Source organism: Stenella coeruleoalba (assembly GCF_951394435.1).
Source record: "Stenella coeruleoalba genome assembly, chromosome: 9".
Classification (NCBI taxonomy): domain Eukaryota; kingdom Metazoa; phylum Chordata; class Mammalia; order Artiodactyla; family Delphinidae; genus Stenella; species Stenella coeruleoalba.
The window spans coordinates 1,836,668-1,862,752 of NC_137155.1; the positions used below are offsets into that span (position 1 = coordinate 1,836,668).

The following is a 26,085-nucleotide window of genomic DNA, read 5'->3' on the forward strand; positions in this document are numbered from 1 at the left end:
ACATCATCCAGATTGTAATTCCTGACAACAGTTCAATTAAACTATAAATCAGTAAGAAGAGCTAAGTAAAAAGCCTCCATATGTTGCAAATTAAGAGAATTCCAAACATCCCAGGGGACAAATGAGATGCCACAGTGAAAATTATAAATCTGATGGACTGACCAAGAACAAAAAGAAAGAAAAGGTACAAATAACAAATGTCAGGAATGGAAGAAGCAAAGTCACTTGAGACTTGGAAAATATTAAGATAATCAAATTATACTTCAGGAGACGTCTGGTTCTGCCAAAATACAGTAGTTCCCTTCCTCGAAGATTCTCCCTCTTTCTACTAAAAACCCTGGACATCACTCAAAAGAAACAAAAGAAGACTCTGGAAGTTGCAAAGAAGCAGGGGGCTGCCTGCGTTCCGTGGGATTTGGGGAAGACCTCTGCAGAGAGTTCCCTGTTTCCTTACTGTCTCCCCTAGAAACCACACCCGCCAATAGCACAGACAAAGTGCTCCAAGCAAGGCCAAAGGATGGGAAAAGGATGACCAAACAACAGAAGACTTCTCTGCCCATTCCTACCCTACCCTGGGCACACACCAGCAGAAAAGTGTACCCCACCCCTGGTTTCAGCAGACTGAAGGGGAGCTGGCCTCCCACTTGCCCTCCTCCTGCAGAAGCAGGTGGCACTGCTGCTCCCCTGCTGGGTGGTGGGGGTCCACTCCTGCACCGTCTATGCTATGGAGTGGTCCCACCCTTGGTTGGCTACTCTTCTGTGCAGGATTCCATGGCTGGGGCCAGGCTGGGAGTGGCACCCTGGGCAGTGGTGCTGACTACGCAGTGGGTGGGTGTACATTCCTGAAAGGACGGACCATTGGAAGATGAATGTCATCAAGTTGCTACCCAGTTGCTGGTGTCCTTGAGGAGGGGGGCCATACCAGGGACTCAGAGGTGGCGTGAACTGGAAGAGTCTGGGAAAGCAGGGGTCCGTGCCATCGGGAGCACACGTAGCTCACCTCATTACCCTGGCCATTCTGTCCATGTGTTCATGTGATGAAAGCTGGCAAGTGTCACCTGGCTGGGACATTTTACCCACTTGCTTGTTCAGGGCCTCTTCCAGGGTACAAGCTTCCTGCTGGATGTTAACATGAGATTCAATGTCCTCATACTTGTGCCTATGCCCCTCTGTCCGTCCACAGGTCTCTGCTCCAGACATTTTTGTATCCAATCTTCCAGGCTTTTTTTCCTTCTAGGCCCCTGGCTGCAGCCAGCCTGTGGACCACCGACCAGGAGCAGGTATAGAACATCCCCTCTCCAGTCTTTCCGCAACCTCTGAAATGGGCAGCCGCTCATACATTCTGGCTTGCACTCACTGACGGAGCCAGTGCACCCATAAATCAAGCTTGGGATCTTCCTCATCCTTGAGCTGGTTGAACTGATGTGAGCATGGGGAAGGGCCCTGGTGCAACAGTTGTGGATAAGATGGGGGTTGGGACGCCAGCTCTTGCAGTGTACTTGGGCTCGCTGGTCCTGTCTGGACTCAGTCCTCAATGGACCACTTCCAGGCAACAATGGACTGCTGCCAGGTCAGCCCAGATTCAGTGCCCAGTGGGCGGTTCTGGGTCCGTGATCACTTGTGCCTAGAGCTAGGCATTCCCTCAGGCTTTATTTCCGCGTTACTCTGTCTCTCTCTCCTCCCTTTAGTCCTGGCCTGCAGGGGAGACCCACCAATGAAGTGCTTAGTGATGCTGGTACCGCTCAGACCCTCACGTCCCTGATGGCCCTGTGAATGGTGTGCCCTTGAGCTCCCTTGTGGAGCACAGTGCTCTGTTGGGGTTCTCAGCCTCATGTCAGTTATTGGTTCCTGCATCCCTACGTCTGCATTCCTTGCTCCATCACTTTCCCGGGGCTGCCCCAGCACTTCCACGCTGCTCAGTGTGGCCCATCACTTTCCCCAGGCCTCTAAGAGCACGCCCCCCCGCAGCAGTAAGTTTGCGCATAACCTAGGGTCTTTGCCAGGGGTACCCCAAAAAAGTGTCCTGCTCAGTGAACCCTTGCACAGTCCATTTCATATTCCAGTTCCTCTGACCAAACACCCTCACCCTCCAACCTCCTGCTTGCTGCCAGTGCAATGAATGGGGTCCTTCTGTAGCTACAAAGGGGCCCTCTGGCTCGACCCATAGTCTTCAATCATCTGTTTCTCATTATTCCTTTTCAAAGCATCCATGTGACTTAACAGTATTCTGCCAACACAGTTGACCTTGTGGCATCACTGTCCCCTCATCTTTCAAATCTTCACACCTGCAAGCACACGGCACACAGGTGAGCACCCTCTCTGCCCACTGTCCCTGAGCCCCACCTTACTGCTGGTGTTCTCCGACTACTCCTGGCTCCTGGCGTTCCTTGGGTTAGTTAGGATCTCCTGAGAAACAGTCACAAAAATAAGATTAGATGTGTAAGAGATTTATTTGGGAAAATGTGTGTGAGAGAAAAAGGGGAGAAAGAGAGAAGAGGCTGAGAGAGCCTGGGGTAAGATGTAGGTTGGACCCCTAGGAGGCAAGGAGGAAGGAGGGGAGGCCTTGGGTGGAGCTGGAGGCTGCAGTGTGGGTCCAAGACAGGGCAGGCTGGGCGATGGGCAGCCCTCAGGCCGCAGTCGCCCATCAGGAAGCCCCATGTATGCAGATAACGGGCCCGAGCTCTGCGCTCCATGGAGCTCAGTCACTGGGGGACACAGCCTGAAGGAAGCGCGGGGCCAGGGCAAACAGCAGGGGATCCAGAGCGCGGTCCGCAGGTCAGTCACCCCTTATGGCAGAAGGTGGGGAAGGCGCGTTGTCACAGCTGTTACACCCGCATCCTGTGCCATCACCAGCCCATCTATCCTGGGCATTGTGGTCTTCGGTTCACTCTGCCATGGGACACCGGGGTGCTCAGACTCGCCACGGAGGACCCCAGCCTTCCTGCCTGTCTCCACAGCGCTGGGGAAACCCAGTCTCCTCTGGAACACTAGAGTCAATCACTCTGACCTTACAGTCAGCTCCCTCTTATGCACTGATTCAAGACTGTGAGATGCAAGTTCCAGCTCACAGCTTCATAGATGCATTCCTCCCTTGGTAAATACTGCCTCTAAACTAGCAGAGTCCACAACTGCAGAGACCAGAAGCTAATGTTTGCTAGTTGGTCTGTGGCGTAATCGTGAGAAGCCATTCCTGTCACCTACTCCCCAACACACACACGATTCGGAGACCCACGAGGGTCTTAACTACAGAAGTGACACTACCAGATACTACTGTCGTACAGGTAGGGACAGCTCTCCCACCATGCCCTTCTCCAGATAATCACTGTAATTCTATAGGAGTAAAATCAATGAGGAGAGTGTGGCCATTGCTATTAGCTGGTGATTCAAAGCATAAGTCATACCCGGGAGGACATTACCTGAGCCTCCAGGTGATCCCTTCAGGCGGCACCAGAAGAGGCTTCACCAGACCAACCCACCATCCTGTCACTACAGATGTTTCAAGGTAATGGGGAGCAGGGTGAAACTAGTAAACTGTAAGAGCACAAGTCTACTGTCATGCTTCACTTTTGTAAAGTAAGTTCCCTGTTCAGTAGCAATGCTGTGAGGACCACAATCACAGCAACAACGGCATTTGCTAAATCTGCAGGTTGTGGTTTTGGCAGAAATACTGGAAAGCAAAGCTGCACCCAGTTCCAGTGTGAACAAAGCACGGCCCCTTTCAGGATGGCCGTGGTCCCATGCTGCTGGATCTGCCATCCAGGTGGTTGGCTGTCTCCCTGGTAAATGCTGCCGTAATGGGGGCTCCTTGTTGGACTCTCCTGTTGGAAGATCAGGCACTCAGAAGAGGCTGCAGCCAGGTTGTGTCTTGATATCAGGCAGAGCCTCCATCTTTGTCATCATGGCCACTTGGTTCATGGCAAGGAGAGGCGGACCACTGTCCACAGAATGGTCATCTCGTGTATTGGATGGTCAAGGCTCTCTCAGCTGAGTTTCCCTTTAGTGTGCATTCCTCCATGCTCTGTGCTTATTCTGAGAGATGTAGTCACAAACATTTCCTCCTTGTCAACAAATTTCCAATCTTGTCCCACTAAACTTTTGCTTATTGCTTAAAAATCCATGCAGCTCCATGCTTCTAGTCAACTCTCATTTCTGACCAAGTGGAAAAACAAGGGCACTGCTCGAAGTTCCATCTCTTGAGAAGATTTCCCTTCACTGCTCTTACGGGACTACCTGTGAGCGTGGCTGTAACTGTCCACTTTTGGATGCTTCCAATATATCATGTACAGTCAACTTCCCCAGGCCTTCAGGACCCGCCCGAGCCCTTCTCACGCACACCCGTCCAGCACTCCCATGGTTGGTGGCGGGAGCAGCTCGTGCAGTGGCCTGCAACAGCTGCAGAGCCATCTCTTGCTCTGAGTCTCATTCAAAACTGGCAGCTTGCCAGGGTACTTAGTAAATTAGCAGGAGAAACAGATCAGTAGAAATAAATATTGACTCCAAAATCAAGAGAATTCCCCCGTTTGGCTTTGCACCTCTTTCTTGCTGGAAGAAGCCAGATGAAGAAATTCTTCTACAGTCATGGAAGGAAATCAACATGGGCCAGATCACAAGACCCCTAGAAATGTCACCAAGGTGGCAGGATCCTGAACTCTTGTGGGGCTTGCATCCAACCTTCTGACACGTCTGTGTCTCACAAAGTTGTGTGAAGAATTTGGTAATTCCTGTTTAGCACTGCAGTGAGCACGGTGCCTTTAACACAGTGGGTCAGCCTGGTGCACTGTGGAATGGAAAGGTCAAGTATCTGCAGACAAGATGATGACAGAGTTGTAATTTGACACAGCCTTGCAGTAGGACAGTAAAAGTGTTATTATTGGCTGGCCAGCTGAAAACAAACTGCTTCTGGTGGACTTTACCTAAAAGTACGAAGATGAGAGCATTCACCAGATCAGCAGCTGTGGACCACGTATCAGGAACTGTTTTAATTTATTCTAGTAAAGAAACAACAACTGTAAAGGGAGTTGCAACTGCAATCCCACCTGATGGAGTTGGACGGTCATTCTCCAAGGTCCACCATCTTCTGCCCAGGCCAGAGAGATGCGTGCATGGTGATGGGAGAGGAATCACTATCCTTCATCCTTCTAGTCTTTGAAAATGGCATTAATCTCCTAAATCCCTCCAGAAATGCAATGTTGCTTTTGGTTTATTATTTTCATAGGTGGGGACAGTTCTAGGGGCTCCACTAGGTCTTTCCAGTTCCAATAACTCCATAGTTCATGGAAGCAACAAGAGGAATTCATCGAGCTGCTATTCCGACTATGTGCTGGAACTCAGAAGAGTCAATCAGTGGACCAGGGAGCCCATCCAGCCCATCGTGAAACAGACCTGATCCCACACTCCTTTACTGGTCCCCACCCTGAGCACGGTGGTATCGTGAGTTCCTGGGAGTAACATCAGTTGAAAGCCAGAGTCGAGTAATCTCCAAAATAGCTGGTATGTTTCATTCTCTATTATGCAGCCACCCTAGCAAACGGCTGTGGGTCCCTTTTGGGAAGGCTGGAAAGATGTGCAGCATAAATCTTGGGTCGCGTGGCGGGTCCTTCCTCAAGAGAGCCCCTGTGGGCTGCCTCTGCCCCAAGGTACACATACCTCTGAGTCTGTGAATTGACTCAGTTCTGGAAATTAGCTAAGAAGTCACAATTCTCAACTGCCATGGCTTAGTCAGGGTTCTTTGAAACAGGCCTGGAGCTCTGATAAACCAACCTGAATTTGAATCTCACAGACAGAACTGCCCTCCGCCTCCTTCAGTCTGGGGACACCATGAGCAATGTGCCAAGACCCCCGTGGATCCGGGCGTTCTGATCGCTGCCTCAGCCCTGAGGCCCACCACCTCTGGCCTCTGCATGGCACGTCTCCTGGATGCCATCAGCCCATGTGATTCACCAGGTCCATCTCAACTCCCGTCACTGGACCACAAAGCACTGCCAGTACAGAGACCTCAAGATGCCAGCACGCTCTTCACCAAGAACTCCTCTGAGCCCTGGAAGGGAGAGGCCTCTAGACCCATCAGGGGCCAGAAACAGGGGAGTCTGCATGGAAATCTCACATAAAACGTCCACTCCAGCATTCCAGCCTCCCTAAGCCTTCAGACGCCTTACTCGGCACAGCAAGTAATTCCAGGCTGTCACTTTATTCCGTGTACGCTACCCACCGCTGGGTTGAGAGTCCAGTCAATCAGATGAGCAAACTGTTAGTGCGATTCCCAGCTGCTCCAACTAGTACACTGAATCCAGGCTCTCTGGCAATGACACCCGTCTCAGTACGTTCAGCCCCACCCAACACGGCATCCCTTCCACTCTGGCTGAGTACACTGAGGACCTATTCCCTATGCATCGGTTATACACTTTCTATTGCTGTGTAACACATCACCATATATTCATGGATGAGGACAACACCCGTTCTCATCCCAGTTTCTGGGGTATGGCTTAGCTAGGTCCTCTGCCCAGGACAGAGCTGTAGGCAGGTGCTGGCGGGGCTGGGCTCCTTTCTGGAGGAGGATGTCCTCATCTCAGCTCACATGGCTGTTGGCAGAATCCAATTCCTTGCAGTCTTAGAATTAAAGCACTGCTTTCCTGCCAGCTGACAGCCAGGGACTGCCCTCAGCTCTCTGAGCCCACTGCAGGTCCTCGCCACTTGGTCCTCTTACAGGTCCTCTCACGACATGGCAGCTGTTTCTGTGCCAGTGGAAGGATCTCTTGCTCCAGATCCAGCAAAAAGGAATTCAGTGACTCTCCCATCTTTGACATCTGTCGTCTAAAATCAAGTCACAGGTTCTACATGCATTCGAGGGAAGAGGATTATACCAGACATAACTCACCGGGGGGTCCCGATAAGGTGTCTCCAACGTCACCTATGCATCTCCCCAGTAAGCTTCTGCTGTAAACTGGCTACTACAATTCTTCTGATATGTGTAATAGGTAACACTTGCTAACCAAACACCCTGGGACTGCCAGGATTCAAGTTAAGGTCTAGGTTCAGAAGCAATGAAAAATGATAGTTTTGGGGAGGAAACAAGACAACTGTTTTAGGATGACCATTATAGGCTCTTCAGGCAAGGGGAAGTTTAGGCTCCTCAGGGGAGGAAGGGCTGCTCTTACTGACAAACAAATCCCAGTAGAATGTTGGGCTTAATGTGTTTGGCTTCACTGGGACCAGCGAATGTTGGGCTTCACATGTCCTCACCTCAATTCTTTCCCAACCAGTGCCTGGCCTCTATCATGGGAAACATATTAGGTGGTGAGCTCAAGTAGATTTATCATTCAATCCACCATTGGATTCGAATTTAAGTTTGTTTATCAAAAATCTGTGTGGCCACAGGAAAAAGGAGCTACTTCCATGGCAGTCATAGGAACTTTCTGGGTTTTTTTGAAGCCCTGAACTCATCATTTTCTTTTACCAAATGCAGTTAGAAGCAACCAACTCACCTCGGTCCTTATACTTCACTGTCTTCATTAAAATGTACTATTTCATCTGTGGCCTTGTCTTCCATAGGCACTTGGCCCTGAGTGATGACGTGATAATTTAAATGATGTTTCCTCACTGAATGCCAGGAGTTGCCATCATCAGTGGAGTCCATCTTGTCTTTACATCTATAAAAGGACAGATCTGTGGAAACCGAGACCCCTGGGGAAGCTCACCCTCTGGACATCAGGCAGTGGGTGGCATAACTGAGGTCACTGCTGGTCAATGCTGGCAGCAAGTCAGACACACAGCAGAGGAGAAGTGAGGGCCAGCTGGGGCCTTTGAGGGCACCGGTGCATCTTCTGTCACCAAGCTTAACCATGAGGACACAACACAACCTAACATAAGAGAACTGTCCTGCCCTTGGATACCCAAATCTGGGCAGCGATAGCTTATGAGTGTTCTGGGCCCCCGACTTGCAGAAAGTAGAATAGAATAGAGAAGGAAGATAACCACTGAGGTCAGAACCAGGGACCAATCAAAGAACTCACCCATATTTGACAGCAGGAAGATCTCACTATATCTTGCCCACCTGGATGGTGACTGGGATGTGTTTCTCTTTACTCCCTTTTCTGAATGGGCATTTTAAACTAGTCACTCTCTTCCTTCTCACCCATTTTATATTGGTAGTTTGGAGGCACATCAACTCTAGACCATACGGACCCTTGACCTGATGCAACCTTCCACACATCACCCATGATTTTGAACTTCAACCTGAATGCACTCACTGGGTGAGAGTTTGAACCTGTATTATGGGGGAGGGAGAGACAATGAGCATGTGACATGCAGAGCTTGTTAATGTGAAGGGTGTGTATCGATGCAGACTCGTTAAAGGGATGCTCTGTGTCAGATAAAGACACCAGCCACTCAACACCATCCCAAGTCCATGTCCACTTTTAACCCCTCTTCTCTATTAATGAGAATCAAAGATGAATATATCAATTTCCCACTTACGTGTCCTTGGGACATTGTCCCCTTCAATGTGATGTAAAAGTCGTGTAGAGGGCTTTCATCTTCATCTTTTTTCTGAATAGAAGGTCAATCCAATGCCTAGATCCACAACAGCCACCTACAGCCATGAAGACAAAAGCCACATTAAGGAAGGTGGAGCAAAAAAGGACCGGTGGCTCAAGGTAAGGACAGCTCTATGGAGACATGGCACCAGCTCTAACCCGACCTTTGCTGGACTCAGAGACAGACCGGAAACCACTGCATCAGGGCTCTCTGTAACTGACACACATCTTCACCACTCATCAGCTTGTAAACTTGGGGAAGTCATACAATTATTGTGACTTGGTTTTCTCATATACGAAATGAGAGTAATATAATAATAAATCACAGAATTGGGTAAATAAAACACAAAAATATATGCAAAGGATTTCAAACAAATCTTTTCACATAATAAGCACTCAGTAAACAACACTCGTTAGCACCAGCAGCAGAATAATTATATGAGGAAAGCCCAACCTCACCAGTGCCACAGAAAAATGAAAGTATAGTACGGGAAACTATTTCCATCTGTCAAGGTAAATAATTTATAAAATGAATTCAGGGAATTCCATGGTGGTCCAGTGGTTAGGCCTCCACGCTTTCACTGCTGGGCCTGGGTTCAATCCGGGGTAGGGGAACTAAGATCCCACAAGCTGTGTGGTGTGCCCACACCCAAAAAAAAAAAAAAAAAAAATTCAGAGAGGGTGCAGTGAAATGTATACTCTGATATATCACTGGTGGGACTATAAATTGATACAATTCTTAGGAAATAAATTTGGCAAATGGTCCTAAGGATTAGAAATATCCAAACCCAGTAATTCTACTTCTGGGCAGAGAGAAGACTTAAAAGTACCACAGAGTACTAAGAAAGAAGATGTTAACTGTAATGCTACATAAAACAGCAAAAGTCTGGAAGCAGTAGAAATGTCCAACAATTAGAAATGATTAACCATACTGTAGCAATTTTGCTGAAATGTATCATACGTAATAATCATTCAAATTATGTTAGTGAGGTGTATAAGATGGTGTGGAAAATATATATTAAGGGAAATACTGACTGCATATATATGAATAAAACATATAACGTGAATAAAAAAATCACACAAAAGTAGGAAATTTACCAAAATGTTAACATTGCTGATATCTGGGTTATGAAACTGTAAGTGGTATTTTCCCCCTACTTCTAATTTCTTCCATTTTACCTATTTCCTGTAATGAACTCTCTACCAATTAGGATGCTTTTAGCTGTAGAACACCTAACTTGCTTTAATGAAAGGAACCTTCCTATCTCACAGAACTGGGGAGTCCAGGGCAGGCTGGGATTCAGACACGATAAGGGTAGTGATTCAGCATCATCAAGTGCCAGCTCTTTCCATGTCTCCACTCGGGGTCCTCAGCACGGGCTTCATCCTCAGGGTGTTCACCTCATGGTTTCAACAAAGCGGCGGCCAAAAAAAGTCATGTGCTGACTGGCGAAGAAGGATAGTTCTCTGGAGTAAACAAACTTGGTGCTCTGTTGGGAAGAAGTGGGGGGGCGAATTGATACTGGAGAGTGAGCAACAATGTCTTCCCCAAATGGCCACTCTTGTCATTTGTCAAAGTATGTTTACTGCTTCCAAGATTTTCCAAAGTAATTCATTTCACTGTAGAAGACTTGGAAAACAGAGGGTATCAAAAAAACCTCCCATAGGACCCTATCACATAGCATGACCACTATTAACATTTTGGTCCATTTGTTTTAAAACTCTAAACAATACTACATAACATTCTACCATATGGAAACAGCATAATTTATTTAACCATTTCATTCTTTCAGATAATTTCTGTTAATTCCATTTTCATTATTAGTACCTTTGGATGGAATATTTCACCTGATCTCTAATTTGCTTCCTTTGGATAGCATCCTTTAAGTGATATTACTGGACCAAACTTGTTAAGACTCTTTTTACATATTGCCAAATGAATACATATTACACACCTAATATGAGAAAAAAACCTAATTGATAAAATACAAAATGGGAACCATATTTCCCACAGGTCAATGTAAATCCCAGATTGTGTAATTAAGAAAAAAAGGTTTTGTTAAAATTAAGGCATTATATAAATGTAAGATATTATTTTGATATAAACAAAAATAATGAACACCTGTAACTGTCTCATGACAACAATCACTCCTAGGGATTAGTTTATAGTTTTTATCATACATATTGCCAATTGCTTAAAACTACTTTCAGCATTCCACAACCTATCTATTAATATAACAGAAGCAACTTTTATCTTAGTTCTTATTTATACTCACAGGACTTTAATAATCTATTAATTAGTTTAAAAATTATTAAGCACATAACTACGTGCTTTGAAGATGACTAGGAAACTAGGAATACACTAGTATTAATTGAATGTGGAAGACAGACACACAACCAACTAAAATAAATGTGATATGTGGTAAAACAGAGCCAAGAACATTTCACTTTGAGAACCAAGAAAAAGAAGTAATTAACACTTGTCTTTCTTCTCCTAGCTCATCCTCTGCTTAAATTTCTACCAGCTGTTCTTTTTGCCTGGTCTTTTAAATCTGACCTGTTCTGCCCCCTGGAATTTGTGTGGCCTCATTTCTGGTCTGCCTTCATAAGCTGAAAGTCCGTGACTGGCTCCACTCATTCTCCTGTCACTTGTCTCTTCTCATTCCAGATCACCCATCTCTTCTGACCTCCAGTGCCCGTCATCACCATGTCACCCCTGCCACTGCCTTCCCAGCTGACCAGCTAGGGGGCTAGTACTGGTCACGCCTCAGAAGGATGCATCAGAAATTAAATTCCTCTGGGCTTTTAAGTAATAGGAAGAAAGTAATCCAAACTTAGGGAGTACAAAGGAAAGAATATGTACTCCAATTCGTCTCATTATTAAATTAAGAAATTTGGAAAACTTGAAGCTTGCACTACTTTTACAGATGGAGACTTAATAGGTCTTTTACTAGTTACAGAAAGCATGTGCAAGAGGAACAATAACTCACCCAAACAGTAAAACGGCAAAAATACGTGACTTAATAGTGGAAAGACGGCTCTTGAATAACCTCTCAAAAATATATGAAAACAATTATGTCATGATTAGGAAAGTCTAAAGGGATTGTTAAAGAAAGATCAATAGGGCTAACAAAGAAATGTCATTTCCCTTCCCTCTCTTATTTGTGTGAGAATTCCAGAGTAATGTTTGTCCACAGGATGACGGAGAAGCTAATGTATTTATTGGACACTTTCAAAAAGCCATGCAGGGGCTTCCCTGGTGGCACAGTGGTTGAGAGTCCGCCTGCCGATGCAGGGGACACGGGTTTGTGCCCCGGTCCGGGAAGATCCCACATGCCGCGGAGCGGCTGGGCCCGTGAACCATGGCCGCTGAGCCTGCACGTCCGGAGCCTGTGCTCTGCAACGGGAGAGGCCACAACAGTGAGAGGCCTGCGTACCGCAAAAAAAAAAAAAAAAAAAAAAGCCACGCAGAGCCTCGGTTTAAGTACATGCCTCTGCTGTCCAGTGTGCTGCACAGCTGTGCCCAGATCCAATCTGTGTGCATTTTCCATTTACATATGTTCACATCTCCACAAAGAAAATATGAAGAGAAAAACAGGGAACGTTCCAAGAAAGTGTAAAGTGGATACGAATATAATTAAAACAGCAATGAGAAAACTGAGAAGCTACTAATTTTGTGATTTACTCATGTATTTTCCTGGTAATTAATATTTAAATTTTTGGTAGTTTTTCATATTCAAACACAACATCCCAGGGTGACAGAGTAAGTATTAGGCGGCCGCAGCAGTGGTATCTGTCACAGAACACTGTAATAGTGAAGGAAGTGAAAATGACTGCTTGATTCTCACCCCTAGAGGTGCTGCTGGGGAAAGAAACTGCTTAGTTTCTCTTTCTCTCTCCACATTGTGAAAGCTCAAGTGTTAATTTAGGCACATACAACGATTACTCCATTCTCAAATGTCAAAAAGGTAATTTGAGGGACTTTCAACTGAAAAGTTTAAGATCACCATATTGAAGTATATTAAAAACTCATAGTGTGTTTGGGACTAGGTCTTAAACTAAAGTGGCTAAAAATTGCAATAATAAGACTTGCAGTGACTTTGAGCTATGAAAGGTCAAACTGGAAGGAACAGAATCCCATAAAATTAAAATCAAGGAATGAAACAAGCTGAAATTAAAATGATTGTGGAAGAATATGGTAGCCTGAGATTAGTCAACATATAATAACGATAGAATGGGCTATTTTTGAAAAATCATAAAAAAATCTTTTGGGCTAACCCAGTATAGTATATTTGAAACTATTTTAAAAACAGTGATCCAAGAAATATTTTGGAGTCATATGTAGGTCTGGCACTAATGAATAAAGGTTACTGGATGTACTGTATATAAGGCATTTGGACATACTGTGTTTCAATTAAAATGATGACACCATATTTTGGTAATATCTAATATATTTAATTTTGGCATAATAGTGATTTATTATATAGTAATATTTCAAAAATATACTTTTGTGTTTAACAAACCACCGAAGAGCTCAAAATAATGGCCTATAAACATGCTTTTGCTCCAAACACCAAGCTGCTATTGCACTGAAGGCAGTGAATTCCATCATGGGAGTTATAAGATCCAGGGCTGCAGATCACTGTGGATAAAAAAATAAGTTAATAAGTAAAAGTTTCCTAATGCCACGTAAATTAACTTTACATGGAGGATAAATTTTCAAAGAAGGTTCTTTTTTTTCTTTTTAATTGTGGTAAAATGCACATAGCATAAAATTTGCCATTTTAACCATTTTTAAGTGTACAGTTCAGTACTGTTAAATGTATGCAAATCATTGTACAACTAATCTCCAGAACTTCTGCATCTGGGAAAAACTGCAACTCTATACCCATTAAACATCTCCTCATTCCCCCTCTCCCAGCTCCTGGCAGCCACCATTCCACAATTTGTTTCTATGAGTTTGACTCCTCTAAATGCCTCATGTAAGTGAAAAGTTTTAAGTTTTCACTCTAATCCAGCTTAAACCAAGACTGTGACCTAAAATAGTTTTACTGACCACACGATGTTGACATCAGAAGGCTGACTGGGCCATCCTGTAAGTTACAGAAGAAGCCACAAGGGGTCAAGAACCAAATGTGACTACCAGAGGGTCCATAGTAACCACGATTTAGATGTATAAAGATAGCCCCAAATATGGGAAGGACTTGCAGATCATTTCTAACAATCCTCTGATTTCAAATCCTATTTCTATCCTGGGCTAATGGTGTAATTCTGGAAAAATTACTTAGCCTAAAACGTAACTCAGTTTGGTCATCCCTAACATAAGGACAATGTATACCATGAATACATCACCACTGCTCCCTCTGTGTGATAGAAAGTAAAGAAAGGCAGGAAGAAACCAAGGTCAAATACATTCTCTGCCATTGATTAACTTTGGGATCCTGGGCAAAGTAGTCAATTCTGTTAGTTCTAGTTTCCTTATTTGTAAAACAGGTACAGTAACAATCAAGTCATAGCATTATTGTGAGGACTGAAACCAGATGACTTAGATGAAAAGGCACCCAGCATGTGATGGGCACTCAATAAATGCTTAACCCTGTGCATTGCGGGGTTGCTGCCTCTGCTCACCTCTTCCACTGGGGGTGGGGAGGGCATCAAGGTCACGGGATGCCATCAGCCCCTAATTGAGTTGGGGTCTCTGACTAACCTATTGCAGATGTGGTCAGCCAAGGGATCACAAAGATGTTAGTAACAGCACATCTAAGGCATGGGTATCATGGGCCATCAAAAAAGATTCTTTTTCTAGCACCATGATTTAATAATACACGTCACTGACTGAATCTGGGTCGTATTATATTATTTAATTTCTTATTCTTTTTAAAATATATTTTTTCAAATTGGGAAATATCTTAACCATCACTCAGAAGTATTTTCCATTCTAGGTTCCACAGAGCTCCTCAAGTTTTAACAGACATTTTATTTGGGAATTAATGTTCCAGATGGAAAAAAAATTGGTAAACAAAGTTAAATAGATTTATTTGCTGCAGTAATAAGAAGAGTGTCTAAAGTGAAAATGTATGTGGTAAAATTCTAATGACATAATATTTCTCAAAGGTGTGTGATCGTGGTACACTTTCTCTCAAAACATATATTAATATTTCTTGATGCACAAATATGGAAAGATTTAGCGAATGTATTGAAAGTGTCAAATCGTTACATATGGAGAAGAGAAACCTGCATGCAGTCTTTACACACAGACTTTATACATGACTGTTACAAACAGAACTGATACTGGCATAAAATCATCTAAATTAAAGTTTAAATAAATAATGATATTCTAATAAATATTCTTATAATTTAAAAAACCTTCATAATATAGTACATGTTATACCACAGAGCCCTTATCTGTAGCACTCTCTCCTTGGATATACCCTGAAATATTTTGTTCTCTTTTAAGTGGAATTGAGGAAAAATGCTAAAATGTTATTTAAAGTACAAAATTAGTGAACTTTTCTTCCAGGTCTGAGTCTCAGTGAGTAGAACATCTCCCAGCTACAGTTATGAGAGCAGCCTGATTAAAACTTGATTATTTCAATAAGAAGAGAAGGAAGCATTGGTGACTGATCAGTATTGACATATGAAGAAATAAGTAAATACAGGAAAATATCTTAATGAATTTTGGATAGGGAATAATTCCTTAAAAAGGGAAGTGACTAACCATAATAGAAAATAATTGATACATGTGGTATTAAAATTAAGAACTTAAAGTAACAATAGTAATAACAGTCAATCAAGAAAACTAGGAAATAGTTGCAGCTTATATAACCAACAGAGGACTACCATTCAGAAAACACACACAATTCACGTAAATCAACGAGAAAAGGACAGAAAATAACAGGAAAAACTTAACCAAGGAGGCAAATTCTTGTGTACTGAAAACTACCAAAAATTGCTGAAAGAAATCAAAGACACAAATGGAAAGACGTCCCATGTTCATTTAATATTTAATATTGTTAAGATGTCAGTACTACTAACTATCCATGAAATCGCTATCTATGAAATCTCTAGATTCTATGAAAGCTCTATCAAAATCCCAGTGGTGGCATTTTCAGAGATAAAAAAATCCATCATAAAACTCATTTGAAATCTCAAGGGACTCAGAATAGCCAAAACAATTTTGTAAAAGAATAACAAAGTTGGACATCTCACACTTGCTGATTTAAGTACTACAAAGCTTCAGTAATTTCAGTGGTCTGGTACTGACATAAAGACAAAATTACAGACAAAATAGAAATAAACTCCCAAATAATTTTTAACAAGGATACCAAGATCATTCAATGAGGAAAGGACAGTCTTTTCAACAAATGTTTGAGCAAACTGGATATCCACTTGAAAATGAATGAGGTTGGATGCACCTTACACCATATATACAAAAATTAACTCAAAATGGATCAAAGACCTAAACATAAGACCTAAAGAAAGACCTAAACAAAGACCTAAACATAAAACCATGAAATTCTTGGAAGAAAACATAGGAAAAAGCTTTATGACATTAGATTTTACAATGATTTTTTTATATGACACTGAAAGCATGAGGACAAAAGACAAATAATTAAATTGGACTACATCAAAATCGAAACTTTTTCTGCAAACTTGAACCAAGAAAAGGCCATGTGAGGACAAAATGAGAAGGTGGCCCATTATGCCATCTGCAAGCCAAGAGACAATGCACCAGAAACGAATCACCAGCACCTTGAACTTGGGCTTCCAGCCTCCAGAATTGTGAAAAAAAATTTTGTTTAAGCCATCCAGTATATGGAATTTTGTTATGGCGGCCCACCCTAAAACAGTATTTATCCAAAAGAACTAAGAGTAGGATCTCGAAGAGATATCTGCACACCCATGTTCAGTGCAGCACTATCCACAATAGCCAAGAGGTGGAAGCAACCCTATGTCCATTGACAGACGAATGGATAAAGAAAACGTGGCATATACATGTGGACAACGGAAATGTGGTACGTTAGTGCTGGGCCACCTAATGTGATGTTAATGTGGGAATGTGAAATTATAAAAAGTACTGTGGAATGGTATGAAAATGTGTGAGGTCACGCACTACACATGTTGGAGGTGGGAATGTGATACATATACACACATATACACAACAGAATAGTATGTAGCCTGCAAAAGGAAGGAAATTCTGACACATATTACAACATAGATGCCAAGTGAAATAAGCCAATCACAAAAGGACAAATGCCACATGATCTCATTTACATGAGGTGCCTAGAGTAGTCGTCAAATTTATAGGGACAGAAAGAAGAAGAGTGGTTGTCAGTGACTGAAAGGAGGGCAGAATGGGGAGCTAGCGTTTAATAGGTACAGAATTTCAGTTTGGGAAGATGAAAAAGTTCTGGAGATGGATGGTATTGACGCTTACACAACAATGTGAATGCACTTAATGCCACTAATTTGTACCTTTCAATATGCTTAAAAGGGTAAATCTTATGTATATTTTACCATAATAAAAAATGTGATGCATTACATAATCATCAGATTGCAAATATTTAAAGTTTGGCTATGCCAAGAACTGGCATAGATGTAGACAGGATCTGTCCTACATTGCGTTGTAGAAGTGTTTTCTAAATTTTTTGTATTAACCCAATCTGACATATTTTAATGAATTGCCCATCTTATGATCCAATATTAGCTAAAGACCTAGGATATACAAACAAAAATATTCACAACACCATTGTTTGTCATAGTAGAAAAACTGAGAAGTAGGAAGCAATTTCAACCAACAATAAAACAGATATATACTCCTTGACATATTCATAAAATAGAATATTATATAGAAAAGAAAATTTTTAAAAATTGTGTTATAACCACAAAAATGTGCATGAATCTCACAGATACAGTTTGCAATACTGTGAATCTGTTAAAATAGCCTATCATTGGCCATATTCTCAGACTGGATTTTTAAAAATCCAACTTTATGCTGCTAATGTAAAAATGTAAGTTTTAATCAAATTAATCTATACCTGCACTGCACTCATAAATAAAACCTCAACTACAATTTTATTTTATATAACTTGACAAATCAATTTAAAATGGACAACTTCTAAAGAGAAAAAAGGTGGTTTACCCTCTCTATACAACAAGACATTAATTACCACAAACAGTAAAACAAAAAAGAGGACCCTTTAAAAGACATATATTCGTGTGTATGTACATATATGTGTATATACATACAAACGTAGGTGTGTGTATATACGCACCATATATTGTAAGTATATATATGTGTATGTACACACACACACAGTATGTACCCTTATTTTATGGACCTGAGAGTAAAGAAACAAAATTTGAAATTAATAAAATAAATTATTAGAGAATTTTTTCCTGGTTGTGAGGCAGGTAAGACTTTTATAAGAGAAAACAAATAGAGAAAATAAGCAATAAGACTTATACAATATTAAACAAAAAATAATGCACCAAAGACAATGTCCACAATGCTAAAAATCAAGTGGCCAAGAATTCTAATTCTAGCTTATACTGAATTAATCAATCTGCAGAAAACACTTAAAACATCAGGAAAGAGGAAACATACACTATTTGACAGCCCTGAAGAGGTAGCAAAGACAGGTAAATGGGTAAAAGTATTATTATATATTTCAGCAGTGGGTACTCACCACACTATGTGGTGCATGGGTGGCTAAAACTGAAGCAAAAATTATGTCTACTTGGTTACAAAAACTGAGAGGACAGACTTCTAGGCCACCAGAAGATATAGAAAGTAATGGGAGAAATTCAAGGAAATAGGTAGAAACAGAAGCAAGAACTCTAAAATCTCATATAGACTCCATGCAGATCACTGGCTGATGTGAGACCTTCACATTAGTCAATGATATTGCAAGAAGTTCAAAACCAGAAAAAGAGAGCTTCCCTGGCGGCGCAGTGGTTGAGAGTCCGCCTGCCGATGCAGGGGACACGGGTTCGTGCCCCAGTCTGGGAAGATCCCACATGCCGCGGAGCGGCTGGGCCCGTGAGCCATGGCTGCTGAGCCTGTGCGTCCGGAGCCTGTGCTCCACAACGGGACAGGCCACAGCAGTGAGAGGCCCGCGTTAACGCAAAAAAAAAAAAAACAAAACCGGAAAGAGTTGGAAAGCTGAAAAAACTGAGAAGATGGTGCCTACAATGGGAGAGACAGTTTAGATTTTGAATCTAGCATATTATTAGACTAAATAATAAACACTCTTCAGAGCAAAAATAAGCCAGAAGACTCTACATAGAACTACCAATAAAGTTTAGCATATAATAAAAATTATTAGATTTTCAAAGACACAGAAAACTAACTCATAGTCAAGAGAAATAAGAGTTTTAAAAAAATGAATAGAGTAACATCAGCAAAGATACTGGCAGCTCCAAATGACAGTCCCAACTAAAGAAACATGAAAATAATCAAGCAAAAACTCTCAGAATTAACTTTGAAAGAACTCTAAAAAACAATCAACATATAGGAAATAGTAAAATGGCAGAAATAAGTCCATTTTTATCAGTAATTACTTTTAATGTAAATGGATTAAATTCAACAATCAGAAGACAGAAACTGGCAGAATGAATATTTATGATCCAACTATATGCAATCTGGAAGAGACTCACTTTAGACCAAATGAAACGATTAGGTTGAAAGTGAAAAAGTGGAAAAAGATATTCCATGGAAACTGTAATGAAAAAAGAGCTGGCACTAATTCAGATTAAATAGACTTTAAGTCAAAAACTGTTATAATAGAAAAAGGAAATTACATATTTCTAAAAGGATCAAATCACAAAGAAGATATAACAATTATAAAAATATACATACCAAACAACAGGTACAGAAAATATATAAAGCAAACACTGGCAGAACAGAGGGAGACACAGCTCTACAGCAATACTTGGAGATTTCATTACCTCTCTTCCAATAATGGATAGAGTTTCTAGACAGAGGATCAATAAGGAAATAGAGGACTTGACAACACTATAAACCAACTAAATTAACAGATGTATATAGAACACCTCACTCATAGCAACAGAATACCCATTTTTATCAAGTACACATGGAATATTTTCTAGGATAGACAATATTTTAGGACACAAGACAATTCTTCATAAATTTAAAAAGAATGATATCATACAAATCACAATAGAATGAAGCTACTGAAGAAATCAGTAACATAAGGAAAAGTGGAATGTTCACAAATATGTGAAAATTAAACAACACATTCTTAAAAGGCCAAGAAGATAAAGAATATATCAAAAGGGAAATTGGAAAACATATTGAGATGTATTAGAATGAAAGCATAACACACCAAACCATATGAGATTAAGTGAAAGCAGAGGAACATTTATTAGTAGTAAATGCCTATATTGAAAAAAAAGAAAGATCTTAAATCAATAACATAACTTTACACCTGAATGGATGAGAAAACAACAAACTAAATCTACAGATAGCAGAAGGAAGAAAAATTTTTTAAAGATTAAAGTGAATATTAATAACACAGAGAATTTTAAAAATAGAGAAAAGCAAGGAAAACAGAAGTTGATTTTTATAAAGACTAAAAGGACTGACAAACCTTTAGGTAGATTGAGAATAAGAGAGAAGAGAGAAATTTTCAGAGTCAGAAAGAAAGATGGAACATCACTACCAAACTTACAGAAATAAAAAGGATAAGCCAATTTTAAGAAAAATTATATGCCACCAAATTAGGTAAGCTAGAAAAAAAATGAAAAATATCTGGAAACCCACGTGTTACAAAAACTGACTGAAGAAGAAATAGAAAATTGGAAGAAATCTATAACAAGTAAAGATATTGAGCTAGTAACTGAAAACCTCCAATAATGAAAATCTCAGGGTGAGATGGCTTCACTGGTGAATACTACCAAACAGTTAAAGAAGAATTAAACCAATTCTTCTCAAACTCTTTCAAAAACAGAAGAGGAGGAAACACTTACTAATCAATCTGTGATATGAGCATTGCCCTGACATCAAAACCAGATAGAGTTATTACTAAGACAGGGAAATAAATGTCAATATCTCTAGAATGCAGATGCAAACATCCTTAACAAAATACTAACAAGCAACTTCCAGCACTATATTAAAGTATTATTCACCATAATGAAGTGGGATATATCCCAGGAACTGCAAAGGTGGCTAAATATATAAAAACCAATCAAAGTAATATACTATACAAATAGAAGGGGGGAAAAAAACCTACATGATCATCTCAATTGATGCAGAAAAAGAATTTGACAAAATCCAAAATTTTCATCATAAAAACACTCAACAAACGGAACAAAATGAAAAAAAAATTCAATCTGATAAAGGGCTTTTATGAAAAACCCAAAGCTAACATCATCTTCAATAGTGAAATATTGAAAGTTTTCCCCCGAAGATCAAGAACAAGGCAAGGATGTCCTAAAGAAAGTTCTAGAGAGAGCAATTAGGCAAGAAAAAGAATAAAAGGCTTCTGAATTATAAAAGAAAAAGTAAACTAATTGTAGATGACATGATTGTGTGTATGTATACACACACACACACACAGGGAGAGAGAGAGAGAAACCTGTGAATACACATATACACATGGTACTAGAGCTAATAAAGGAATTCAGCAAAGTTGCAGGATACAAGATCAACACAAAAGTGGTTATGTCTATACACTAGCAGTGAAAAGTCCCAAAAGAAAATTAGAGAAGCAATTATATTTACATGCTAATCCACAAAAAATCTAGATGTAAATTGAAGCAAGAAGGTTGAAGACTTGTAAAATTGAAATTATAAAACATTGCTGTAAGAAATAAAAGAAGACCTACGTAAATGGAAACACATCCTATGTTGGAGAAGTGGAAGACAATATTATGAAGATGACAATACAATCCAAAGGAACCTATAGATCAATGTATCCTGTATCAAAATCCCTCAGGCTCGTTTTTTTTTTAATAACATCTTTATTGGAGTATAATTGCTTTACAATGGTGTGTTAGTTTCTGCTTTATAACAAAGTGAATCAGTTATACATATACATATGTTCCCATATCGCTTCCCTCTTGACTCTCCCTCCCTCCCACTCTCCCTATCCCACCCCTCTAGGTGGTCCCAAAGCACCAAGCTGATCTCCCTGTGCTATGCGGCTGCTTCCCACTAGCTATCTATTTTACGTTTGGTTTTGAAAAGAGGGAATGATGATCCTCAAATTCACATGGAATTGCAAGGGGCCTAAAATATACAACATAGTTTTGAAAAATACAAACCTAGAGTACTCACACTTCTAAATTTCAAAACTCCCTACAAAGCTACTGTAATCAAAACAGTGTAGTACTAGAAAAAGAGAGAATGTACACTAATGGAATAGAACTGAGAGTCCAGAAATAGCCACAGACATCAGTGGCAAACCGATTTTCAACAAGGATGACAAGACCATGCAAGGGGGAAAGTACAGTCTCTTCAGTGAAAAGTCCTGTGACAACCAGATAGCCACATGCCAAGAATATATTTGGACCCCTAACTCACACTGTTTTCTAGAACTTACCTCAAATCATCAATGACCTCTTTGAAAAAAAGGAAAGGGGTAAATTTTTCACAATTTTAGATTCCATAATGGTTTTTTAGAAATGACACCAAAAGCATCATCAATAAAAAAGAAAATAAACTGAACTTCATAAAAATATAAAACTTCTGTGCACAAATGGACATTATTAAAAAGTGAAAAAACTCTCTGAGAATAGATAAACCTTTGCAAATCATACACGTGCTAAGGTCCGAGTATAAAGAATATGTAAATAGCCCTTAGAACTCAACAACAAAAAGAAAGAAAACCCAATTTAAAAAATGAACAGAAGACTTGCCTAGACATTTTTCTGAAGATATACAAGTGGCCACCAAGTACAGGAAAAAATGCTCAACATCATTAGTCATTTGGGAAATGCAAGTCAATACTGAGACCCTACTTCACACACAAGGATAGCAATACTTTTTTAAAAGGAAAATAACAAGTGTTGTTGAGATAGTTACCCTTGTATATTATTAGTAGCACTGTAAAATTGCGCAGGCACCGTGCTAAATAGTTTGAAAACTGCTCAAGAAAGGTAAACACAGGATTGCCTGTGTATAAAGTATAAACAAACAATGCAATATTATTCAACCATAAAAAGGAATGACATACTGATACATGCTACAATGTGGTTAAATCTTGAAACATTAGGCTAAGTGAAAGAAGCCAGAGAAAAAATGACACATATTGTATCTTTTCATTTGTATGAAATATCCAGAATAGAGACAGAAAGCAGACTGGTAGTTGTCAGGGGCTGAAGCTACAGAAAAATAGGGAGTAACCACTTAATAAGCACAGAGCTTCTTTTTGAGGTGATTAAAATGTTTGGGAACTAGGTAGAGGTGGTGGTTGCACAGCACCATGTACTAAATGTCACTGAATTATCCACTTTAAAATGGCTTTATGTTATATGAATTTCAACTTAATTAAAAAATGAGTAGAGCTTCATGTGACCCCTGGGCCAATATAAATTGGTGTAACGTATGTGTAATTGATAACCAAAAAGGGAGGACAGAGAGAATAATGCAGAAAACAATAAATGACATATATGACCCAAAAGCCTTGAATTTAACAAAAGACATAAATGAATAATCCAAAAAACTCTGCAAACACCAACATGAAATGTACAAAACCTCCACCCCTACACACAACACAGTCAAACTGCTATAAACCCCCAGTAAAGATAATCTAAATGCTATGGAGTAAAAATGATGACACATTAAATGCAGGGTGCGAGAGGGAAAAAGTACGAGTAGCAGCTCACTTCTCACTAGGAGCAATAACTGCTAGAAGGCAGTGGAATATTATTCAGTGCTAAAAAGAAATACTACTAAGTGAAGGAAGTCAATCTGAAAAGGCTACACACTGTATGATTCCAACAATATAAAATTCAGGAAAAGGCAAAACTATGGAGACAGTAAAAAGATCAGTGGCTTGGGGATAAAGAATAATGAATAGGTGGAAAGCAGAGAAATTTTAGGGTAGTGTAGCTACACTGTATGATACTATAATTGTAAACATATGTCATTTGTCCAAAAAAACGCAGAATGTACAACACCAAGAGTGAATCCTAATGTAAACCATGGACTTTGGGTGATAATGATATTTCATTCATTATAGATTCATCAATTACAACAAATGTATCACTCTGCTGAGGGATGTTGAGCGGTGGAGGTTAAGCATGAGGGGGTCCAGGGGACATATGGAAAATCTCTGTACCTTACATTCAAATTTGCTTTGAACCCAAAACTGCCTAAAAAATAAAGTTTATTTAAAAAACATGAAAGGTAAAAAAAGACATTTGGTAATACAATTTAGAGACATTGTAGACAATAAGCCTGCACTACAAGTAAGGCTAAAAGAAGTTCTTTAGCCTGAAGAGAACAGTGAACAGATAGAATAAAGGAAATGATTTACCATTTTGCCTGAAACAACCGAAACATAATAACCATAGAAAGACATGGAAAATGGTTTTCAAGAAACTGGACATCAAACCACAAGGGACAGTGATCCCAAGGGACATACAGGAAACAAAATATTGATATATGAGCTCTACAACTGTTGTAGATTATTGCTTTCAGTGAGTTTCTAAATTATGGCAAAGGGAACTGTGGTGGAGCTGAGTTCTTCCCTGAACTGAAGAGACAAAGCTGAAGTCCAAGAAGACATTGAATGCAGCTAGTGTTCTTCCTGTGAACCAGAAAGGAGATACTGTGGAGACAGAGAACTCTGGAGATGAGTAGAACATCTCACTTGATTATATAACAGAAATCAGCATATGTGTCTGAGGAAGCTACCTGAATCTGGGGAAAGGACCATCAATTTTGATAACTTTAGAGGAAAGGGTGCTTGGCAATCACTCAGGCTAAGGAACAGTGTCTGTTCCCAATAACCAGAAAAGAAAATTCATATTCAAAAAGCACTGGGTGGAGCACTTAGGAAAGTAGTGGAAAATGATTAGCTTTAGACTGAATGCTGAAACAGAAACACCGATCAGATTAGAAAAGCAAGACATGAAATGATCAAATTGTTTTCAATAATGTATTAACTGCATGTGAAAAAAACAAGACAAAATTCACAGGAATACGAAAATATGCAGTACCAAATAAGGTAAAATCACAATGTTTGTAATCTACAAAAAGATTACTAGGCATGAGAAAGAGGCAAGAAAACACATAATAAAGGGAATAATCAAACAATAAAACCAAACTAGAAAAAAGGAGATGAAATACTTGTATACTAAAAACTACAAAACATTGCTGAAAGAAACTACAGGAAACCTAAATAAATAGAAAGTCATTCTGTGGTCATGGTAGGAAGACTTAATATTAAGACGTCAACATTACCCAAAACAATCTAGATATTCAATGCAATCCCTATGAAAATTCCAACAGCTTTTTTTTTAAAGAAATTGAAAAGCCATTCCTCAATTCATAGTAAATTGCAAATGGCCCTGAACAGCCAAAACACAATCTTGAAAAAGAAGAACAAAGCCAGAGGACTCATCCTTCCCAATTTCAAAACATACTACAAAGCTCCAGTAATCAAAACAGACAGACCTACAGAACAATGGAACAGAAATAAACCTATTCATTTATTACCAACTGTTTCTTGATAAGGGTGCCAAGTTCATTCAATGTGAAAACAGTAGACTCTTCAACAAATGGTGCTGGGAAAACTGTATTTCCACAAGCAGAAAAACGAAGTTGGATCTCTACCTCACGCTATATACAAATATGAACTATGACTTAAATAAAGAGCTAAAAATTCCTAGAAGTAAACATAGGGCTAAATCTTCATGTCTTTTGGTATGGCAACAAATGATTAGATATGGTAACAAAGTTAAAAAATGGATAAATTGGACTTCATCAAAATTTAAAATTTTGTGCATCAAAGACATTATCAACAACTCTGTTAAATGGCTAAGCAGAAATGTTAACAGGGTCTATCTCTTTCTGGCACAAAATATAAGCATAAGAAAGTGGAGTGATTATATTAATATCTAACAAAGTAGACCTCAATGCAAGGAATATTATCAGGAATAAAAAGGTGTATCATTACATAATGATGGAGAGTCAAGTCATCAGGAAAAGTAGCAATCCTAAATGCCTATTTACATAATTACTGAGTTTCAAAATACTTGGAAGACAATAAAGGAGAAATAGTGCTATCCACAATATCAGTTGGGAGCTTCAACATTTCACTCTTACAAATTGATTTAACAAGTGGAAACTAGAACAATAGAAATACAGAAGACAACTTCTACTTAAATGCCAGAATAAACTTATTATTCAAGAAGATATGGAACATTCATCAAGATGCGCCATATCCTGAACCTTAAAACACTTCTAAAAACAACTAAAAGATTCAAAGTAATATAGAGCATGCTTTCTAAACAGAAAAAATTTAGTTGGAAATCAACAATATAAAGATACACTGGAAGTGATTAGTTATATGGGAATTAAACA

At 40.0% G+C, this 26,085-nt stretch overlaps 1 protein-coding gene across 4 annotated transcripts in view; it reads right to left on the bottom strand.

The window, feature by feature from the left end:
* Positions 1–12,942: 12,942 nt before the first annotated feature.
* Positions 12,943–26,085, bottom strand: part of ZPBP (zona pellucida binding protein) — a 102,814-nt gene continuing 89,671 nt past the window's right edge. For 3 of the 4 annotated variants that reach the window (XM_079932509.1, XM_079932510.1, XM_079932506.1), the window contains one exon: positions 12,943–13,173. In XM_079932509.1, the coding sequence (XP_079788635.1) occupies positions 13,079–13,173 (95 nt within the window). In that variant the 3' untranslated portion in view covers positions 12,943–13,078. The remainder of the gene's footprint in view (positions 13,174–26,085) is intronic. The other variant, XR_013829951.1, reaches the window with a different exon arrangement.